Source organism: Trematomus bernacchii, unplaced genomic scaffold, assembly GCF_902827165.1.
Source record: "Trematomus bernacchii unplaced genomic scaffold, fTreBer1.1, whole genome shotgun sequence".
In the NCBI taxonomy this organism is placed as follows: Eukaryota; Metazoa; Chordata; class Actinopteri; order Perciformes; family Nototheniidae; genus Trematomus; species Trematomus bernacchii.
The window spans coordinates 145001-167562 of NW_022987608.1; the positions used below are offsets into that span (position 1 = coordinate 145001).

The 22562-nt window shown below is 42.6% G+C and overlaps 1 protein-coding gene and 1 non-coding gene across 4 annotated transcripts in view; both read right to left on the minus strand.

Moving 5' to 3' along the window:
- nav3 (neuron navigator 3) overlaps positions 1 to 22562 on the minus strand; it is a 208340-nt gene that overhangs the window by 17770 nt on the left and 168008 nt on the right. For 2 of the 3 annotated variants that reach the window (XM_034131356.1, XM_034131354.1), the window contains 14 exons: positions 21155 to 21556; positions 20119 to 20160; positions 16780 to 16934; positions 15846 to 16040; positions 15517 to 15569; positions 15071 to 15094; positions 14329 to 14352; positions 14114 to 14191; positions 9572 to 9655; positions 6611 to 6722; positions 3694 to 3818; positions 2813 to 2836; positions 2268 to 2434; positions 1 to 43 (listed from right to left, as the gene is read on the minus strand). The exon at positions 1 to 43 is cut by the window's left edge and continues 111 nt beyond it. In XM_034131356.1, the coding sequence (XP_033987247.1) occupies positions 1 to 43; positions 2268 to 2434; positions 2813 to 2836; positions 3694 to 3818; positions 6611 to 6722; positions 9572 to 9655; positions 14114 to 14191; positions 14329 to 14352; positions 15071 to 15094; positions 15517 to 15569; positions 15846 to 16040; positions 16780 to 16934; positions 20119 to 20160; positions 21155 to 21556 (1528 nt within the window). The remainder of the gene's footprint in view (positions 44 to 2267; positions 2435 to 2812; positions 2837 to 3693; positions 3819 to 6610; positions 6723 to 9571; positions 9656 to 14113; positions 14192 to 14328; positions 14353 to 15070; positions 15095 to 15516; positions 15570 to 15845; positions 16041 to 16779; positions 16935 to 20118; positions 20161 to 21154; positions 21557 to 22562) is intronic. The other variant, XM_034131355.1, reaches the window with a different exon arrangement.
- Positions 10619 to 10691, minus strand: trnat-cgu. The gene has a single exon. It is a non-coding gene; the product is annotated as a tRNA-Thr (tRNA).

Here is a 22562-nt window from a genome sequence, read left to right on the forward strand (position 1 = left end):
AAGGAGGATCGTCTCCGCCTCGGCCTCCGTGCATTCACACAGCCTGGAGGGAGGGGGAGGGGGAGGGGCGGGGGGCACAACACGGGTTATAACACACACACACACATATACACACACACACTGTAGTGAAGAAACACACACTTAGAGGAAACAGGAAGAGTTTAGAGGGAAGCAAGGACAGCGAATCCACCCCCAAAGTACTGCCTTTTTACTTTGAATCAGTCGCTAGCATAATGAACAACTTTAATAACTTTGGGTGCCGTGATAATAGTCCTACCATCACGATTCAGTTATTTTCCGAATAAACAGGCAGATATGTAATAAAACAAGTAGAGAAAGATGCAATGCGTCTGAAATTCAAAGCAATCCATGCTCTTCCTCTGAGAAAACTACATTAAACGTCTTAAAAAACGTAAGTGTAGCGTCAAAAATCAAAGAATTAAAACAGAAAATGAACTCAAAAAATATGAATGCTGCTGAGGCACCAGTGCACAAAACTGCCTCCAAAATAAAATAATAAAAAATACTTTAATGTATACTCAAATTGATACTCATGAGCAGGACACTTCAGAAAGCCTGACTCAGATTGAGAATTACAGAGTTTTATCGTCTCCGACATGCCGAAGAAAGTCACACCAACACACCCCACTGCACACGCACGCACACACACACACACACACACACACACACACACACACACACACACACACACACACACACACACACACACACACACACACACACACACACACACACACACACACACACACCGAGCCTTTTACCGAGATCTGTGCTTGTAGACCACATGACCGTTTAGCCTTTTCTTTGGCGTCCAAACGGGGGAGTAGTTACTGTCACAAAAGCACTTGCTATACAGCGGGAAGGAGGAGCGTTTAATAAAAGAGAAGGATGAAAGGAGAGGTCGGAAAGGAGGCAAAAGAAAAAGGGAAAGTGAAAACGAAATAAAAGACAAACAGTGAAAATACACATAAGGGTGTGAAAAATAAATACTTTGAGGTACTTGTACTCTACTTGAGTATTTTCAAATGTTTCAACTTTATACTTTTTACTTCACTACATTTACTTTGCAGATTTAGATTATTAATACAAAAACATGAATAAACTCTTATATTATCATATATAATTATAGGTTAAAGGTGGGGTAGGTAAGTTTGAGAAACCGGCTCGAGATACACTTGTTGTTATATTCCATGGAATGCTCTTAACATCCCGATAGCAATGAATATCTTAAATGCTTTGACAACAAATCCATAAAAAAATATCATCTGTGGAAGCCGTGGTACTGTAAAAAGCACGACCAATCATCTGAGCCGGCCCGGCTAAAATAACTGGATGGCCTACCTGCCTGTCAGCCTTCCATCTGTGCACAAACTTACCTCGTGCCCTCATTGGTCATGTGCACGTTCGTGTGTGTTGGAGGAGGGGCTCTGTAAGGAAGTGGCAGATTTTCTCCGGCTGTGTATTTTCAAATTCTAGCGATCTCGAGCTGGTTTCTCAAAAATGACCTACCCCACCTTTAAGCTACCTCGTATTAGTATATAAAGTTATCTAAATAAACCCAACTTTTACCTCAAAATAGAAGTCATGAACACTTTCATTCACCAATATTCCTAATACCATAATTTGAAATACACGGTGCTTTTAATTGGTCCAATCTGCATATTGATTACTTTTACTTTTGGTACTTAAAGTATATGTGATGCTAATCATTTTGTACTTTTAAGTAGATCATATGAGTAAAATATACATGTATGATTGAATGAAATATGGTTCCCTCTGGTAAACAGTTACACATTGTATATGATGAACGAATGAGTCCTAAAACCCGGAAGTGTTTTACAACTCTCCCTCATATGGAAGTCAGTGCTTTTTTAAATGCATGTGAGAGGAATCCCTGTGTATTTGGTACTTAAAGTATACGTGACGCTAATACTTTTGTACTTTTGAGTAGATAATCCGAGTTAAATATACATGTATGATTGAAGAAAGTTGGATCTGAGTACTTGTTCCACCTCTGAGTGTAAAATATACATATATTATTGAATGAAATTGGGTTTCTGATGAACGAGTGAGTCCGCAAACCCGGAAATGAGTCAGTGTTTTACAATTCTCCCTCGTATGGAAGTATTTAAAAAATACATGTAGGAGAAACCCTGTGTATAAACAGTGTGTGTGTGTGTGTGTGTGTGTGTGTGTGTGTGTGTGTGTGTGTGTGTGTGTGTGAGGAAGCACTAGTAAACACTCACTCTGTGGTGGAGGCGGAGGAGTGCAGCGTGGCGATGCTGCCCTGCCTGTTGTCGTGCTGTAGTTTTGGGGAAGAAGGCATCGAGTCGGGCATCTCCTCCATCTCATCGTGGGCCGACTGGGATTTAGATTTCTTCTTGCTGAACGCCTGCTTAAAGGAGCTGCGCAACTGCAACACAGATCACACACATATATAAACACGTTAATACTGAAACCCAGCAAGCTGCACCTCTTTGGGGACAACAGGACCAGGAAGTCACTCTGTCTTAAGAACAGAGGGGGAGGCAAGCCGTAAGTAGATGAGAAAAGAGCGATGATGCAAGCTTTGAAATGACCCTAAAATCAGGGCGAAATGAACAACACGGGAGGAAAAAGGAGGAGAAGGAAGGGTCGCTGTATCCATGCCAACGTTTCTACAAAAGAGGAGGTTGCTCTGAGAGAGGAGAAGAAGACGAATAAGAAGAAAAAGTAGGAGAAGAAGAAGGGTCCGATAGAGGATGGGAAAAACCACGGCACACATTCAGACGATGCTCCGGGAGAAACTGACCTGAGCGGGGATGGAGTCGGACACCTGGAGACGCAAAACACACTCAACGTTAAGCCACGCAAACACACACACACACACACACACACACTGCTGCTTGTGTGTGATTGACTGAGCACTTTGTTCTGAGTAAATACAGATATGGATGTTTGCTAATCAGCGTTTTACTCTCAGGGTTTTACAAGTGCATGTCTAGATCTCGGACACCCAGAAACATGGAGGGGACATGACAGAAACAAAATGCTCTGAAAACAAATGTGGTAGTGTATGATAGGTTTAGTACTTTGAAACAAGATATGTGGCCTCAAACAAGCACGTATGGAGAAGCATGATGCTATGATAGAAAGCGTTGAGACGACAGGATTTTTAAGTATTCCTAATGTCACCCAAAATGAAATAGGGGAAGCAGCTCTTTATCCACCGTGCTGCCAAACTCTGGAAAACCCTACCAGAAAACAAACTGAAAATGTGTCATTAACAGCAGCTGAAAACACAACTGATCTATTAGACACTACTGTCTATCAAATTGTAATGATTGTATGTATAACTTCATGAATGTTACTTAACAGACGGTACGTGGTTTGTCATGCTTAGCTTTCTGTCCATGTATGTCTGTAAGACGTTGCTTTTGTCGGAACAAGATGGTGCATCTCAAGGGGTTTATCCTAATAAATACATTTCTATAATTATGCGTCCACCCATAAGTACTCAACCCTCCTATGCAGATTGTGTCTACATCGATGACGTCCACCTCCACCTCTAAATAGTCCTAATGTCTCCCAAAACAAAATTGTTGAAGCAGCTTTTATCCACCAGTCCCCCGATAAGTACTCAACCCTCCGATGCAGATTTAGTTAACTGTAATGAAGTCCCCCTCCACCTACCCAGCTTTTCTTCTTCTTCTTCTTGTCCTCGGCGTCCTTCCCCAGGCTGCCCATGCTGGAGTGACTCGCGGCGCTGTTGATGCTCGACATGCTCTCTGAAGAGTGCTGCCGTCTGATCCGCAGGTCTGGAACACAGGGACACAACCCTCTTTTAATATTCCATTCCTCACACACTTTAAAGGTCCCCTATTATACTGTTTTTCATTACTTTATTTTGGTCTCAGATATATCCAGAGCCTGTCTCTGATTGGCTGAAACACCAAACAGATCATTGCAGCATCCCATAATCCCCTCTGTTTCAGCCCTGTTTCCAAAGTGCTGATTCTCTGTCCGTTACTTTAGATGAAAATAAGGAGCCCCTCCCCACGCCCCTCTGAGAGAGATTTGGTTACAAAGAACACAATGGTGCTCTAGGAGGAGATTCAGGTGATAAGGGGGGGGGGGGGGGGGGGGGGGTTGCTGATTGGCTAATGGTTGCACAAGACAAAACATCGTTATGACATCATAAAGTGGCCAAAATCTGATCAGCTCATTTTCAGACAGGTTTTTATAGAAATGGATCAGGAGAAAAAGAGAGAGAATCTTTGTTCCTGAAACTTTCAGAGTCTCTTTACACAGAGGGGACACATGGTGATGTAGAAGAGACATGAAGAAGAGGGGACACATGTTGATGTAGAAGAGACATGAAGAAGAGGGGACACATGTTTATGTAGAAGAGACATGAAGAAGAGGGGACACATGTTGATATAGAAGAGACATGGAGAAGAGGGGACACATGTTGATGTAGAAGAGACATGAAAGAAGAGGGGACACATGTTGATGTAGAAGAGACATGGAGAAGAGGGGACACATGTTGATGTAGAAGAGACATGTAGAAGAGGGGACACATGTTGATGTAGAAGAGACATGTAGAAGAGGGGACACATGTTGATGTAGAAGAGACATGAAGAAGAGGGGACACATGTTGATGTAGAAGAGACATGGAAGAAGAGGGGACACATGTTGATGTAGAAGAGACATGGAGAAGAGGGGACACATGTTGATGTAGAAGAGGACATTGAAGAAGAGGGGACACATGTTGATGTAGAAGAGACATGGAGAAGAGGGGACACATGTTGATGTAGAAGAGACATGGAGAAGAGGGGACACATGTTGATGTAGAAGAGACATGAAGAAGAGGGGACACATGTTGATGTAGAAGAGACATGAAGAAGAGGGGACACATGTTGATGTAGAAGAGACATGTAGAAGAGGGGACACATGTTGATGTAGAAGAGACATGAGAAGAGGGGACACATGTTGATGTAGAAGAGACATGAAGAAGAGGGGACACATGTTGATGTAGAAGAGACATGAAGAAGAGGGGACACATGTTGATGTAGAAGAGACATGAAGAAGAGGGGACACATGTTGATGTAGAAGAGACATGAAGAAGAGGGGACACATGTTGATGTAGAAGAGACATGAAGAAGAGGGGACACATGTTGATGTAGAAGAGACATGAAGAAGAGGGGACACATGTTGATGTAGAAGAGACATGAAGAAGAGGGGACACATGTTGATGTAGAAGAGACATGAAGAAGAGGGGACACATGTTGATGTAGAAGAGACATGAAGAAGAGGGGACACATGTTGATGTAGAAGAGACATGAAGAAGAGGGGACACATGTTGATGTAGAAGAGACATGAAGAAGAGGGGACACATGTTGATGTAGAAGAGACATGAGAAGAGGGGGACACATGTTGATGTAGAAGAGACATGAAGAAGAGGGGACACATGTTGATGTAGAAGAGACATGAGAAGAGGGACACATGTTGATGTAGAAGAGACATGAAGAAGAGGGGACACATGTTGATGTAGAAGAGACATGAAGAAGAGGGGACACATGTTGATGTAGAAGAGACATGGAGAAGAGGGGGACACATGTTGATGTAGAAGAGACATGAAGAAGAGGGGACACATGTTGATGTAGAAGAGACATGGAGAAGAGGGGACACATGTTGATGTAGAAGAGACATGAAGAAGAGGGGACACATGTTGATGTAGAAGAGACATGAAGAAGAGGGGACACATGTTGATGTAGAAGAGACATGAAGAAGAGGGGACACATGTTGATGTAGAAGAGACATGAAGAAGAGGGGACACATGTTGATGTAGAAGAGACATGAAGAAGAGGGGACACATGTTGATGTAGAAGAGACATGAAGAAGAGGGGACACATGGTGATGTAGAAGAGACATGAAGAAGAGGGGACACATGTTGATGTAGAAGAGACATGAAGAAGAGGGGACACATGTTGATGTAGAAGAGACATGAAGAAGAGGGGACACATGTTGATGTAGAAGAGACATGAAGAAGAGGAGACACATGTTGATGTAGAAGAGACATGAAGAAGAGGGGACACATGTTGATGTAGAAGAGACATGAAGAAGAGGGGACACATGTTGATGTAGAAGAGACATGAAGAAGAGGGGACACATGTTGATGTAGAAGAGACATGAAGAAGAGGGGACACATGTTGATGTAGAAGAGACATGGAGAAGAGGGGACACATGTTGATGTAGAAGAGACATGAAGAAGAGGGGACACATGTTGATGTAGAAGAGACATGGAGAAGAGGGGACACATGTTGATGTAGAAGAGACATGAAGAAGTGGATGTTGCATAATAGGTGACCTTTAATGCACAACAGGAACGAGGCCAGTGTTCACTGTTCAAACACCTATACCTATAAATACTGAACACAATGAATGAGGCTGCTGAACAGTATCAGCAACAGGTTGTTTCCCTGCCTAATCAAAGCTTTTCATGCTATAAAATGCATCAAATCGTGAAACACTAAGTTGTCTAAGGCCTCCTCAAACAATCAGAACTTTAGGAGAGTTTGTTCCAGCCTCCCTGCTGTTTCCTGCCTACCTTTGTGCAGGTGGTCCGGTCCGTTGAGCGCCACCTGGATGGCGGTCTGAGCGTCAGTGTTCTGGGTCTTCAGACACTCGATCGTCTCCCTCAGCTCCACCAGCTCCGTCTCCTGCAGAGAGAGAATGATAAACAAAGGATGACGCACGGAAACATGTCTTTCTTTGGGCCGAATGTGTTCCTAAATTTGGCTTTGGCTCGGCTTTCAGTGGACGGGACGAAGATGAAGAGGAGAGGGTTATTTTGAGGAAGTCTCTCAGCGGGATTTGAAGCAACACGATCAGATAAAAGGACTTTCCTGTAATGCCATGCCCAAAGCACTGCAGATTCCACTTTAATTAAAAGTTAGGTAAGGCCTTGTTTAACGAAGAGATTCCACCAAATCCGACTCTGAATTAATTAACAGAGGATTAATAAAGAGCTCATTTTGAACAGAGGATATATGCATAATTCGTGATAGGGACATATTGCTCCTGCATTCAACGTCCTGTCCGTCATACAATGTGACTTCTTGAGGATTTCTGGAGAATTCACTGGTTTTAAATGTGTTTTTGGGTCCTTGGGTTCATGAAATATGCTGCAAACTGGGACCTTATTGCTTCTCTGTGTCCTTTGGGTAAGGTAGTGAGTGAATTAAGAGAGAAATTCAGACATATCCTAACATTTTAATATGAAAAACCTTTAATACAACCAATCACTTTGCCAGAAAGCTTTAACAAGTGTCAGGAACTGAACCTCAAGGTAAAATATACCCTTTAATCTACAACCCTTGGGTAATTGGAAATATTTTCGGAACCCCCCCAACCCGGTTCCCATCTATATTGGTAGGATTAATTGTATATTGTTGTAAAAAAATTACATTTTCTCTACTAATAATAAGAAGATACAAAGATCCACCTATAATTGTATATTTTATTATGGATTACACATGAACAAAAGTGCTTGTAATAGATATAATTTGGTCTAATTAAAACTAGTAGGCCTTCTTCCCTGAGTAGTAGATTTTTAAATTCAAATTTCTTTAAAGGTGGGGTAGGTAATTTTGGAGAAATCGGCTCGAGTGCGCTAAAATGTGAAAATACACAGCCGGAAAAAATCTGCCACTTCCTTACAGAGCCCCTCCTCCAACACACACGAACGTGCACATGACCAATGAGGGCACGAGATAAGTTTGTGCACAGATGGAAGGCTGACAGGCAGGTAGGCCATCCAGTCATTTTAGCCGGGCCGGCTCAGATGATTGGTCGTGCTTTTTACAGTATTACGGCTTCCACAGATGATATTCTTTTATGGATTTTTTGTCAAAGCACTTAAGATATTCATTGCTATCGGGATGTTAAGAGCATTCCATGGAATATAACAAAAAGTGTATCTCGAGCCAGTTTCTCAAACTTACCTACCCCACCTTTAAGGAAAATATATTAATGAAGACTTAACTACTATTTCTACTGCAGGTTGCAAACGATCACATCACTTTACCATTCCTATTCCACACATAGCCTATCAATGACTTGTGTGTGCTTGATTTCCCTTGCAGATCTTCTCAAACCGGGGCTGTTGTTTTGAGACTGCCACTCTCAGTTCATTCTCAATGTTCAGCTCTGATCTGTATTTCGTTTTGATGGCAGCAACAGCAGAAAAGCCTATCTCACACAAGTAGGATGTTGCAAAAGGCAGCATTATGCCCACAGCTCTCTGACCAATGAGATATTTTCGAGCAGTGTTTGTTTACAATTTAATAATAATAATAATACATTTGATTTATATAGCACACTTTAAAAACAACGTCATCTCAAGGTGCTTCACATCTTCCCGCGCCCCCCCCTGCAGTACCTCCGCGCCCCACCAGGAGTCGCGCCCCACAGTTTGAAAACCACTGCAATAAAGGATTCTATGCAGTGGCGGCGCCAGGGTATGGCTGGGGTAGGCTACAGCCATACCAAGAAATGGCTTAGCCCCACCTTAGCCCCACCATGAAAAATGATGTTAAAGTAAGCAAAATAAAGTCCGCCAACTCGCGCGGAGTAAATTGCACAGACAGCAGTTAGTAAGATTGATTTCAGTAGCCACTTGTCTGGAAATACCGAAGACTAGAAACAGTTTTGAAAACTTTTGTCACGTAGTGATCGTCTTCTCAATAAAACATCTTTGATAATGTCTTCTGGCCAATCAGAATCACGATAACGGCGTGGTGTTGTTGCAGGAAGTCCCGACGGAGAATACTTTTGCTGTAGTACATCTCTATACATCGATACAACATTAGCCTACCGTAATGAAATAAGACCCCACGGTTTGATGATTGATAGGTGTGTGGGCTGTCTTTCATTTTGACACACAGAACAATGGGGGCTATCCACCCTTATCCACAATGTAAAGTAATTTACACAGCCTCTTCCCTCTTCTCTCTGTGAGGAGCAGCAGGTTCAGCTTTCAGAACAAAGTAACACAAAACGAAAATGCCATTCATTTTTTTAAATATGTCGTGTAATAGATTTATTTATGTTTCTTCTCAAGAGAGTACCAGAATGTGTATTTTATGTTAGTATTTCAAAAAATCTCCTGGGGGAGAATCCCCCCAGACCCCCCTGCAGTGGTTGGTTTTTCAGCATGTCAACTCCTCCACCTGTGGGGAAATTGCAGGATTGGCTCCAGGTCGCCCTTTTTATTTACTACAAGACAAATGTGCCTTTTTATTTCATAAAGTTCAATTTGGATTGAGACAGGGAAATAATCTAAACCTCACGCGTGGCGTTTCACTGTCGGGGGGAGCGTGTATGTAATTACATTGCAAATACTGACTTGAGCCCCACCACTGTATGGGTTAGCCCTACCATAGATTACCCAACAAAAATACTCTGGAGCCGCCACTGATTCTATGATATTCTAATCCCTCGTCCATGGAGTCCACACACACAGTGTATATTTAACACATTTCAGATCTATATTTCTGAGCCGTGGTACCTTCTGCTCGGCCGTATTGGTGAGGCTCTGCAGGCGGCAGGTCATGTTGCTCAGACTGTTCTCGAAGGCTGCCACCAGGTGAGCCTGCAGACACACAGAGAGACATGCAAATCATTAGAATACATCAAAACACAAAAAACTGACCCAAAAAGATGAATTTTGACAAAATTAGATGATGCAAAAATGATCAGTATTATAAAAGGTTGCCTGTGTATTAATCAATATTCTACTGTTACTCTGCTATGCTTTTTAACCATGGATGAGTTCTTATTTGTGTATGTCCGGCAGTGGCTCAGTCAGTAGGAGCTTGGACTTGGACTGGGAGCTGTAGGGTCGCCGGTTCAAGTCCCCGAACAGACCTAAATATGGAGTGTGGACTGCTACTTGGAGAGGTCGCAGTTCACCTCCTGCCCTGTCGTGGTGCCCTTGAGCAAGGCACCGGACAACCCCCTTTCCCCCCTCACTCCCATTGCTCCCCGGGCGCTGGCTGTGCAATAGCTGGCTCCTAGTACTAGACTCCTGGTGCTAGGATGGGTTAAAAGCAGAGAACACATGTCACTGTGTGTGCTGTGTGCTCTGCATGTGAGACCATTAAAGAGGGGTTCATTACCTGTTACGTCACTTTTGCTGTAAACCTCCCCGCTTCAGGACTAATAAAGGATTTCTGATTCTGAATATTCGTGAATGCTAGCTAGAAGAAAAATCATTTACAGAGAATTGAAACGTGGGTTTTCTGGTAAGAGAAGTCAGGTTTCTTTTAAGTCAAACAAGACAAAGGAGCAAACGTGTGGAAAGTTTTCAAATCTGAAGGCTGTTATTGTGAAGAGGCAAAATATAAACTACTGATATCTAGTAAAACATACAATGCACAGCCCTTTCATTTCACCATACATGATCAGAATAGGGAGTTTGTATGGAGACCTTTTTATAGCTTTACAGTTGCATCTTATTGCCGTCAATAGTGTTTATATAGTATTGTATGTTCAAAGGTGTGATCTTAGAACAACATGACATCAATGGTTATCTATTTATATATAAATATCGTCAAGGCCCCAGCGGGAATCGAACTCGCGACCCCTGGTTTACGAGACCAGTGCTCTAACCCCTGAGCTATGGAGCCTGATTACAGGCCCTGGCATGCAGGAAACATTCCAACCACCGCACGGACAACACTAAGGAAACACAAAGGAAACTTACAGCCTCTTTAAGACACAACAGACATTTAAAGAAAAACATTTCAGGTAGGAAAGCAACAGAAGTATTATATCAAGAAAACACAAACATATATATTTTTTTAAACGGATTTAGACCAAAAAAGGTTAGATATACATTTCCCAAATGTGGTTAAAATGTTTGGAGAAAAACTTTTCCTTGACACTCCCTGGCGTCATGAGTCACCTGAAGCTGCCGAGGTGACACATTTGAAGAGGGAAGAAGTTTTTCCACCTGCTCTGCTGAACCTCAGGTGTCTGTATGAGTGTGTGTGTGTGCGTGTGTGTGTGTGTGTGTGTGTGTGTGTGTGTGTGGTGTGTGTGTGTGTGTGTGTGTGTGTGTGTGTGTGTGTGTGTGTGTATCTGGAGTGGCCGTGCATGTGTTTGTCCAGTCTATTTTTGTCTCTGAATGGCTGCTGAAGCCTTATGTTCCTGGTTATGTGTCCTTGTGCAAATCTGTGAAATGTGTGTGTGTGAGACTGCGTGGTAGTATGTGTGTGTGTGTGTGTGTGTGTGTGTGTGTGTGTGTGCATCTAGCTCATCCACCCATCCTTAGCCAGAGACCCTGAGACACCTGTCAGACCTGGTGTGTCACAGAGATGTGGGCAGTGTGCCCAGGCAGATCTCACACACACACACACACACACACACACACACACACACACACACACACACACACACACACACACACACACACACACACACACACACACACACACACACACACACACACACACACACACACACACACACACACACACACACACACACACACACACACACACACACTCTCTGTGTCCCCGGCTGCAAAGCAAAGGTCTTACAGTAACCTTTAGAAATACCAACTGTTCCTGCTGTGAGCTCCGTTTCAACAACGTTCAAAAATGTTTGCGTTGCAGCAGCATAAAGGACTAGGCATTGTACATTTGAAGGTGAGCAAAGCAGAACAGAAGTTGTCTTACTCTATCCTTCATAACTTCTAACGTCTCCCTCTTCATTTTATCAAGTTTCCTGAAGTTTCTCCTTCAGTTTCAGCTCTGAGAACAAAGCATCAGACCGGAGCCGGCATGCTCGATCAGTCGTAGGCGTTGAGGGTTTTTAGGGGGTGAGTGGAGTCAGACAGAGGTGGGAAGTAGTGGAGTACAAATTGTTACTGTACTTAAGTACATGTTTCTGGTATCAGTACTTTACTCCACTACTTATTTTTCTGACCACTTTTTACTTTGACTTCTTACATGTTGAACACAAATACCTGTACTTTCTACTTCTTACATTTTGAACACAAATACCTGTACTTTCTACTTCTTACATTTTGAACTCAAATACCTGTACTTTCTACTTCTTACATGTTGAACTCAAATACCTGTACTTTCTACTTCTTACATGTTGAACCCAAATACCTGAACTTTCTACTTCTTACATTTTGAACACAAATACCTGTACTTTCTACTTCTTACATTTTGAACTCAAATACCTGTACTTTCTACTTCTTACATGTTGAACACAAATACCTGTACTTTCTACTTCTTACATGTTGAACACAAATACCTGTACTTTCTACTTCTTACATTTTGAACACAAATACCTGTACTTTCTACTTCTTACATGTTGAACACAAATACCTGTACTTTCTACTTCTTACATTTTGAACCCAAATACCTGTACTTTCTACTTCTTACATGTTGAACACAAATACCTGTACTTTCTACTTCTCACATGTTGAACCCAAATACCTGTACTTTCTACTTCTTACATGTTGAACTCAAATACCTGTACTTTCTACTTCTTACATGTTGAACACAAATACCTGTACTTTCTACTTCTTACATTTTGAACACAAATACCTGTACTTTCTACTTCTTACATTTTGAACACAAATACCTGTACTTTCTACTTCTTACATTTTGAACCCAAATACCTGTACTTTCTACTTCTTACATGTTGAACCCAAATACCTGTACTTTCTACTTCTTACATGTTGAACCCAAATACCTGTACTTTCTACTTCTCACATTTCCCAAACAGGCTGGTTCCTTTAGTTTGAATGTGTGTTTGGTGGCGTGATCATTATTATTTAGAGTCATTGCGTGCCTATTGATTTGAACACGATCCGTGTATCCATCATTTCCTGGTCTTCTCTAAAGAAGAGGGACCAATGAAAACGTTGTCATGTTGCCGTTGTTCAGCATGGAAACATTCATTAGCTAACAATGACATTATTGTTCTATTAATATAAAGGGAGGTCAGGTACTCTTTAAAACAGCTGCTAGTTATGGGTACTTTTTACTGAAGTACATTTCAAAGCCCTCTTTACTTTGACTTGAGGAAAGAAGTTTAGTCAGTACTTCTACTTTTACCAGAGTATTTTTAAACACGAGTATCTGTACTTCTACTTGAGGAAAGGATGTGTGTACTCTCTGGAGTCAGACTCAGGAGATTTACCACAGCTCTGTCTGGGGGTCGAGGGTCTCTCTGCATCGCTCTCACCCACGCAGGGCACTCTTGAGTCGAGCTTCACTTATCCTCATCTCCCTGACTCTTTCTCCATTTGATTTTCCCAGCATGCTTGTATTTGGTAGCAGCTTATTCTCTCGCTGAAATCCCAGCGGACGACACACAAGTAAAGAGACGATCCTCTCTGTGCAGCAGATACACAAACACACGGAGGAACACATCCCATCTAGGGACAGCAACACAAACCTCACAATCAGAAGCGTAAACACACACACACACACACACACACACACACACACACACACACACACACACACACACACACACACACACACACACACACACACACACACACCACACACACACACACACACACACACACACACACACACACACACACACACACACACACACACACACACACACACACACACACACACACACACACACACACACACACACACACACACACACACACACACACAACGGCTTCAAAGACAGAGAAAGACACTTGTGGGCGTCTTGAAGATTTATATTCCTCCAAGTGCTTCCAATAAAAGCGTTCCAGCAGCAGATTTTATACTCATAAGACGACTTGTTAAAACCCACCATTGGAAACCCCCCTCGCTCTTACACCTCTCCGCTACAGATCTGTAAAGGTCCTGTTTGTACATGTGTGTAATTCTACCTTTGTTCATAACTTCTAACGTGTCCCTCTTCATTTCATCACACACAAGGAGTTCAGAAACAGAGACAAAGACTTGTGGGCGTCTTAAAGATTTATATTCCTCCAAGTGCTTCCCATAAAAGCGTTCCAGCAGCAGGTTTTTATGCTAATAAGCCGGCTGTTTTGAGGACGTATTTAAAACAAACTCACGTTGGCAGACAGCTGAGACGTCAGGGTCGCCACCTTCTCCTGAGAGGTGTCCAGCTCGCGGCGAAGCTTTCTGATTTGCTGTTGAGGAAATAAAGAGAAAAACAGGTATATAGTTTACACTCCTGTAGAAGACTGAATAAGACGTTCAAAACTTCCGTGTGGATAACTGTGATGTGCAGTAAGAGAAGACACTGGGGGGAAGTGTGGGGGATTACCGTGGAATTTTGGACTGTTTGGCCCTTGATTGAAAAGAGAAGAATAAAACAAAAATAAAATTAACACTTAGGTAAGTAATCCTGACTGGGTAGAAGAGCATTTCAGAAAGTATAGACAGTCACAAGAGTATCACACTCAAGATTAGTTCAAAATGGCTGTCAGTATCAGATTTTGCAAAAGGACATCTGGTTTACAACATATTTCCTGTCTTTTTAGGATATAAGAATTACCCAAAATATGCCAATTAAGTCCTTATTGTTTCTTATTCTCATTGCCAAAACTCTTAATAACAATAAAGCCCTGAGTAAAGGATGACAAAAAGCCCAAATTCACGAGTATGGCACCTGTTTTAGGATATGAGAGTAGAACACATTGTGCTTTGATTGACATTGAGAGACTCTCGCTGAATAAACAGTGCAACGCGCACGCACGCAGACAGACAGACAGACAGACAGACAGACACACACACACACACACACGTACACACACACGTACAGACAGACAGACAGACACACACACACACACGTACACACACACACACACACACACACACACACACACACACACACACACACACACACACACACACACACACACACACACACACACACACACACACACACACACACACACACACACACACACACACACACACACACACACACACACACACACACACACACACACACACACACACACACACACACACACACACACACACACACACACACACACGCTTACCTCTGAGTGGGCTTTCTCCTCCGTCTGCAAGAGAGAAGCAAATATTAATTAAACAAAATAGACATATGGCTCGATGTGTTCAATAAAGCAACCTCTAATAGTTGACTACAATACACAGCATGAGAAGATCTGCCAAAAGAGTTTTAAACTAAATTGGATAAAGCGCTTTGCCATCACACATTCATTACATTTCTTTGGTTTTGTGTGGGAGTTATTTTTTATTTTATTGAGTGATTAAGTCAAGACGAAACATGGGTTTGGACTGTGTGTGTGTGTGTGTGTGTGTGTGTGTGTGTGTGTGTGTGTGTGTGTGTGTGTGTGTGTGTGTGTGTGTGTGTGTGTGTGTGTGATCTGTTTGATCCTCCTTGTCTTTTGCTGATGCATTTGGTGGGCATTGTTATATTGTGCAGTAGTTTAGTTTAGGGTTTAGCGGTGGAGATACTCACCGCGGAGTAGAGTGAAGACGTGCTGGAGACCAGAGACAGCGAAGAGCCGTGGACTGAAAGAAAACACGGAGATTAATGAGGGACAAAACAAAAGGGTTAACAATATATAAATGTGACACTTCACAATCTTGCATTTCCCAAAGATATTGAAGTGACTGTTATTTTGTATATATTGATAGTTAGGCTTTTATTTAAGTCTTAATGTGTGCATATGTATAAATTCTGCTTTCTAGTTAATCTGACCATGAGTGAACTCTGAAGTCTTTAATACAAATAAGAGTAAGTGAAACGCAGTTCATTCAAAGAGTGTGTGTCAGAGTGTGTGTTACCTTCGTCCGTGCTGTCCCTGAAGGACCCCGAGCGGCTGATGCCTCTCTGCCGGTCCTCCAGAGAGGTGTTGCTGCCCCCCAGAGGGTGGTCCTCTCCGTACAGGTCGAAGGAGTCGTGGGCCGGGATGCTGTTAGAGCGACTCATGCTGCTGCTGGGGGGGGGCAGGGTGTACTGGCTGCTGTTAGTGGGACTCACTGGGACGGGGGGGGGGGGGGAAACACAGAATCAGTGTCGATCAATTTCTGTAAGATGCATCAGTGATGAAGTCATTCATGCACAACATTTAAAGGTCTCCTATCATGTAAAATGCACTTTTTTATGTATTACTATTCTAAGCTCAGATATATCCAGAGCTTGTCTCTGATTGGCTGAAACACCAAACAGATCATTGTAGCATCCCATAATCCCCTCTGTTTCAGCCCTGTTTCCAAAGTGCTGATTCTCTGTCTGTTACTTTAGATGAAAATAAGGAGCCCCTCCCCACGCCCCTCTGAGAGAGATTTGAAGAAGAGGGGACACATGTTGATGTAGAAGAGACATGAAGAAGAGGGGACACGTGTTGATGTAGAAGAGACATGAAGAAGAGGGGACACGTGTTGATGTAGAAGAGACATGAAGAAGAGGGGACACATGTTGATGTAGAAGAGACATGAAGAAGAGGGGACACATGTTGATGTAGAAGAGACATGAAGAAGAGGGGACACATGTTGATGTAGAAGAGACATGAAGAAGAGGGGACACATGTTGATGTAGAAGAGACATGAAGAAGAGGGGACACATGTTGATGTAGAAGAGACATGAAGAAGAGGGGACACATGTTGATGTAGAAGAGACATGAAGAAGAGGGGACACATGTTGATGTAGAATAAATGGATGTTTTTGCATAATAGGTGACCTTTAAAACAAACAGCAGAGTTTATCTGACAGACGTACGCAGGTTGGAGTAGTGGTATCTCCCCGTGGTGCACGAGGCTCCAGGAGGGGACAGAGGTGATTGGCTGCCGGTGTCCTGAAGCCCCCCTGTGGAGTGAGACCTCAACCACTCCTTCCCCTCCTCATGGGACGTCTGCCTGGAGGACGGAGGGTACCTGAACGCCACACACACACACAGGAAGTAAGTACGACCCAAAAAGCGATATATGGAAGTGTAAACATGTGGAAAATATGTGGATGAAATGACAAGAGGTGGGAGAAATACTCTTGTACTTGAGTAAAAGGAGAAGTACTCAGATCTTGTACTTGAGTAAAAGTAGAAGTACTCAGATCTTGTACTTGAGTAAAAGTAGAAGTACTCAGATCTTGTACTTGAGTAAAAGTAGAAGTACTCAGATCTTGTACTTGAGTAAAAGGAGAAGTACTCAGATCTTGTACTTGAGTAAAAGTAGAAGTACTCAGATCTTGTACTTGAGTAAAAGTAGAAGTACTCAGATCTTGTACTTGAGTAAAAGTAGAAGTACTCAGATCTTGTACTTGAGTAAAAGGAAAAGTACTCAGATCTTGTACTTGAGTAAAAGTAGAAGTACCAGAGTGTAGGAATACTCTGTTACAGTAAAAGTCCTACATTCAAAATGTTCCTCAGGTAAAAGTAGAAAAGTATTATCATCAAAATATAGTGAAAGTAGCGACAGTAAAAGTAGTCATTGTGCAGATTGGTCCATTTCAGAATAATATATATGATATGTTTTATAATGATTGATCATGAAAGTGTTCTCAAAGCTGGTAAAGGTGCAGCTAGTTTGAATGACTTTGTATACTGCAGGGTAGCTTGTGAATTTACTCCAGGTGGAACTAAACACTAACACACTAAAGTCTGAGGTATTAAATACATGTAGTGGAGGAAAAGTACACAGTAGCATAACATGGAAATACTCAAGTAAAGTACAAGTACCTCAACATTTAACCAAAGTACAGCATTTTAGTTACTTAAAATCAATGGAAATGACTGCATGAGTGCTACAAAATAAAAGGATGTGAGCAGATGGCAAAAAACAACATGCAGCCACGCACGCACGCACGCACGCACGCACGCACGCACGCACGCACGCACGCACGCACGCACGCACGCACGCACGCACGCACATGCACACTCTTTTGGTTTAAAGCTGCCAAACACACTGCTGTTCATCTCTTCGCTCTAAGTGGCTCAGCAGCAGAAGGCCTCCTTATCGCAGGCGTGACAATCGGCCATATTTAATCCTCTGAGGATCATAATTAGGTTTGCACACGTCCCTTTTCAGCGCCGTTTTGCTTGCCGATTTGTCCTATTACTACGCCTTTCACGTCTGACCCTGCGTTAGTCCCTTAAAACTGTGATTCATGTCCCCCCCCCAGCAGGGATTGGGCGTCTTTAAAATGTTTTGATTTGTGTGACACAGCAGCATTGACTCTTTGAGAAACACCCGTAAACAAGCTTATTTATCCGAGTAAATGAGGCAATTACTAGTCTAAGCTGCTCTTGTAGAAATCTAAAGATCAGGCAAAACATGTGTCTTTACAAAATATGTAGTATAGAAAAAAACTGTGTCTGTGCTGAACATCACGTCCAACAGAAGTGAAGTGTAGAATAAAATCGGATGCGTTACGCCCAAAACATCCAAATGCCATGGAAATAAAAACCAGCATTCCTCTTCCACATAATTGGAAAGTGGCTCGTTCCCTGAAGATGTTGAACCCTGTTATGAATGTTTTATGGTATTTCTGTCCCAGTCTCTTCAGTTGGGGCTAAAATCAAAGTATTGAAAAAATACATTCATGCTTGATCATCTAAGGCAGCATTTAGGTACACAATCTGGTATTTAAATGGTTGTTATTACTTTTGTAAAACAGCATTTTGTCGAGGTCAATCAACAGGTTGAAATGTGTGTTTTCATTCTTTTTGTAATACTTTCAAATGTGATTATTAAGTGTAAATGCTGCATGAATTAAAGAGGTGCTATAATGCTTTGTTGACTTTCCTGTAGTGTGTTATATAGGTTTTTAGTGCATGTCAATGGTCTGCAAAGGCTACAATTCTAAAGTTCCCACTCGCGCTTCTATTGGCTAGCGCTCCAACACATTGTACGTGATAGGCTAAGGGGCGAGACATCTCTTACCGGTTGACCAATCACAACAGAGCCGGCGAGCTAACCAATGTAGAGACACTACATACTGATATACACCTGAACATCAGCAGGAGAGGACTCTTTAAAGTAGAGACACTACATACTGATATACACCTGAACCTCAGCAGGAGAGGACTCTTTAAAGTAGAGACACTACATACTGATATACACCTGAACATCAGCAGGAGAGGACTCTTTAAAGTAGAGACACTACATACTGATATACACCTGAACATCAGCAGGAGAGGACTCTTTAAAGTAGAGACACTACATACTGATATACACCTGAACATCAGCTGGAGAGGACTCTTTAAAGTAGAGACACTACATACTGATACACACCTGAACATCAGCAGGAGAGGACTCTTTAAAGTAGAGACACGACATACTGATACACACCTGAACATCAGCAGGAGAGGACTCTTTAAAGTAGAGACACTACATACTGATATACACCTGAACATCAGCAGGAGAGGACTCTTTAAAGTAGAGACACTACATACTGATATACACCTGAACATCAGCAGGAGAGGACTCTTTAAAGTAGAGACACTACATACTGATATACACCTGAACATCAGCAGGAGAGGACTCTTTAAAGTAGAGACACTACATACTGATATACACCTGAACATCAGCAGGAGAGGACTCTTTAAAGTAGAGACACTACATACTGATATACACCTGAACATCAGCAGGAGAGGACTCTTTAAAGTAGAGACACTACACACTGATATACACCTGAACATCAGCAGGAGAGGACTCTTTAAAGTAGAGACACTACATACTGATATACACCTGAACATCAGCAGGAGAGGACTCTTTAAAGTAGAGACACTACATACTGATATACACCTGAACATCAGCAGGAGAGGACTCTTTAAAGTAGAGACACTACATACTGATATACACCTGAACATCAGCAGGAGAGGACTCTTTAAAGTAGAGACACTACATACTGATATACACCTGAACATCAGCAGGAGAGGACTCTTTAAAGTAGAGACACTACATACTGATATACACCTGAACATCAGCAGGAGAGGACTCTTTACGAGCCACAGCACACCACATACAGCCACATAAAAAGCACACTTTAAATGAGACAGAGTGTAAAGCAATGGAGTATGTAAATAAAAAGGGAGCAGTAGAGTCTGCAGATGTTTTGTACCTCAGTCCCTTTTTGGGGAGCGTGTTTCTGTCAAGAGGCATGCTGTTAAAACACAGAGGATGAGTGGATTAGATGACATAAAAACACTTTGGTCACATTTTAAAACACATACACAAAGACATAAGCAATGAACACAACAAAAACACATCTAATGCAACATAGTACTGACAACAAATGTAAAACACAGGGCAATTTAAACATCAAAACTAGAAAGATAACACCTCACTTTGTGACTTAATGCATGCACAGTATGTCGACAAAACAATGGGAACAACCTGGACAAAAGACTTTCAATGGACTAAATATTGTGTAGGAATCTTTCTGGCATGGTTTAGGACCAACAGTCTGTTATTAAACACTCACGGCTGTGTCTGAAACCACTCATTGCTCACTATATAATCCATTAAATAGTACAATAGCCACTCTGTAGTGCTGTCCAAATGTCAGAAGCATTAAACCCTAAGTATCCCACAATGCATCGTAAAAAGCAGTGAAAAATCGATGTTCCCTAACTGAGCATTTGAATCCATCATGCATTACGGTGAATGAAAAACCGCACACAGACAGAACAAATCATAAACTGTAGATGTAGCTAATCATGAATGTGGTAATGTGAGCACTTAGTTTGAATTAATTCACATCTGTTGTTACATTTACACCGTAGACATGTACAGTGCTTTCCCCAGTGGTGATCTGAATACTTCTTCCACCACAGGATTTCCCAAAGTCAAATGGTAAATGCAACTTGTTGGAGAAGCCTGTGACATAAGATTTTCAACAACATAATTACTCTGTAACTATGTCAGTTTGACAATAAAGAACCTTGAACCTTGAACCTTGTTGTAAAGTTGGCGGGCCAGTGAGTCGTAACCAAGTTAGTCAACCAAAAACCATGCCAGGAAAACAAACTGACGGTGGGTGAATTTATTCCTGTTCTTTTGTAAATACCACAGGAGCCTCCTCTGCATTATATCTGTTCTCTTACTGTATGAAACAATGAAACAATGATCCACACATCCTCTCCCCTGCTACTCACCCCTCGGACAGGGTGGACTTGACGCTGCCGGTGCGAGCCACCTTGTGCCCCTGGTGCCCCAGCGGCAGGTCGATGGACTCGATGGAGCTGGCCGTCAGACTGCTCATGCTCTGGCAGCTCAGAGTGTCCTTACTGCCCTGCGAGGAGCCACATGTGGGCCAGGGCCGAGCGTTGGAGGGCAGCGAGAGGCCGGACGCAGGGCTGGAGGCGGGGGACTCGCTGCACAGATCGGGGGTTTTCCCGTAGAGCGGACTGCTGCCTCCGCTGAGACCCCCGGCGCTGCCCAGACTCCCCGAGGAGGGCGAGTCCAGACTGGCCTGCCTCCCCAGCACCGACGGGCACTTCCCAGAGTCAGGGGTGCCCGGAGAACTGGCCTTGCTGCTGGCTTTGGTGCCAAACAATCTGGGGGAGGGGTATAGAGAGAGGAGGTGAGGAGGGAGTTTAGAGAAAGCTCAAAAGAAAGTTGATAGGTGAGAATTTGGTACTTTGAGGAAGTGGATTACATTGAGGTGAACTACATATGGTGTTGTATTACTGCATTGAATCTTATGGCCCCATTCCAAACCGACCCCTGACACCTTCTCCCTCCCAAACACATTTATCCCTCGCAGCCAACTCATCTCAGCTCGCTAATTTGCATCGACACATCTGCTTTCGCAGCTTTGCCCGATTCAACCCCGTGACTCGGAAGCACCTCACATGTTTCCTCTCCACTCTGTTCACCTCGCACACATGCTCACTGTTGGGAACATACTGAATGTCCTCTTCCAATATCCACGTGATAACAAAGGTATCCCAACTGTAGCTGTGTACATGACAGGATGTATGATTACCTAGAAGAGCATCAGGACTGTTTTAGGCATATGATAGCTATGTGATTAACATGATGATTCAGCCTCTATGGAGATAGACATATGACAAGCATGCTCATTTCTGACGTGGAGCTAATCTGAAGTAAACATTGAATACTGCTTTCTATTCCTCCATCTTGTGACTGTGTAACTCCCTCTCTTGGATATCAGCATGTGAAGGACACTGTTCAGGAACTAGTTGATGCTCTGTATGTGATGACTACTTCCATTCTGGAGAGCATCACAAATACATGGATCCTGAGATTGAAGCTCAAGCCGTTGACGAGTGAAATTCTTCTAACATAATTCTAACACTCACAAAGCCCACTACTCACATCACACCATAGCAATCACATTCAAAACATCTTGAGGGAAATGAAGCTGAAAACATGCAGATAAAACGTGTCGGTTTGATAGATTTGATGGGATGGATGTTCGGTCACGCCTGCAGAACGCATGCTTGTAATGAGTCAAGGAGTGCAGAAAAAAACCCTGTTTCCTGTCGGTTCTGATCAACACGGATAATCTGGATTTGCACGCCAAGAAAGAGAAGCCAT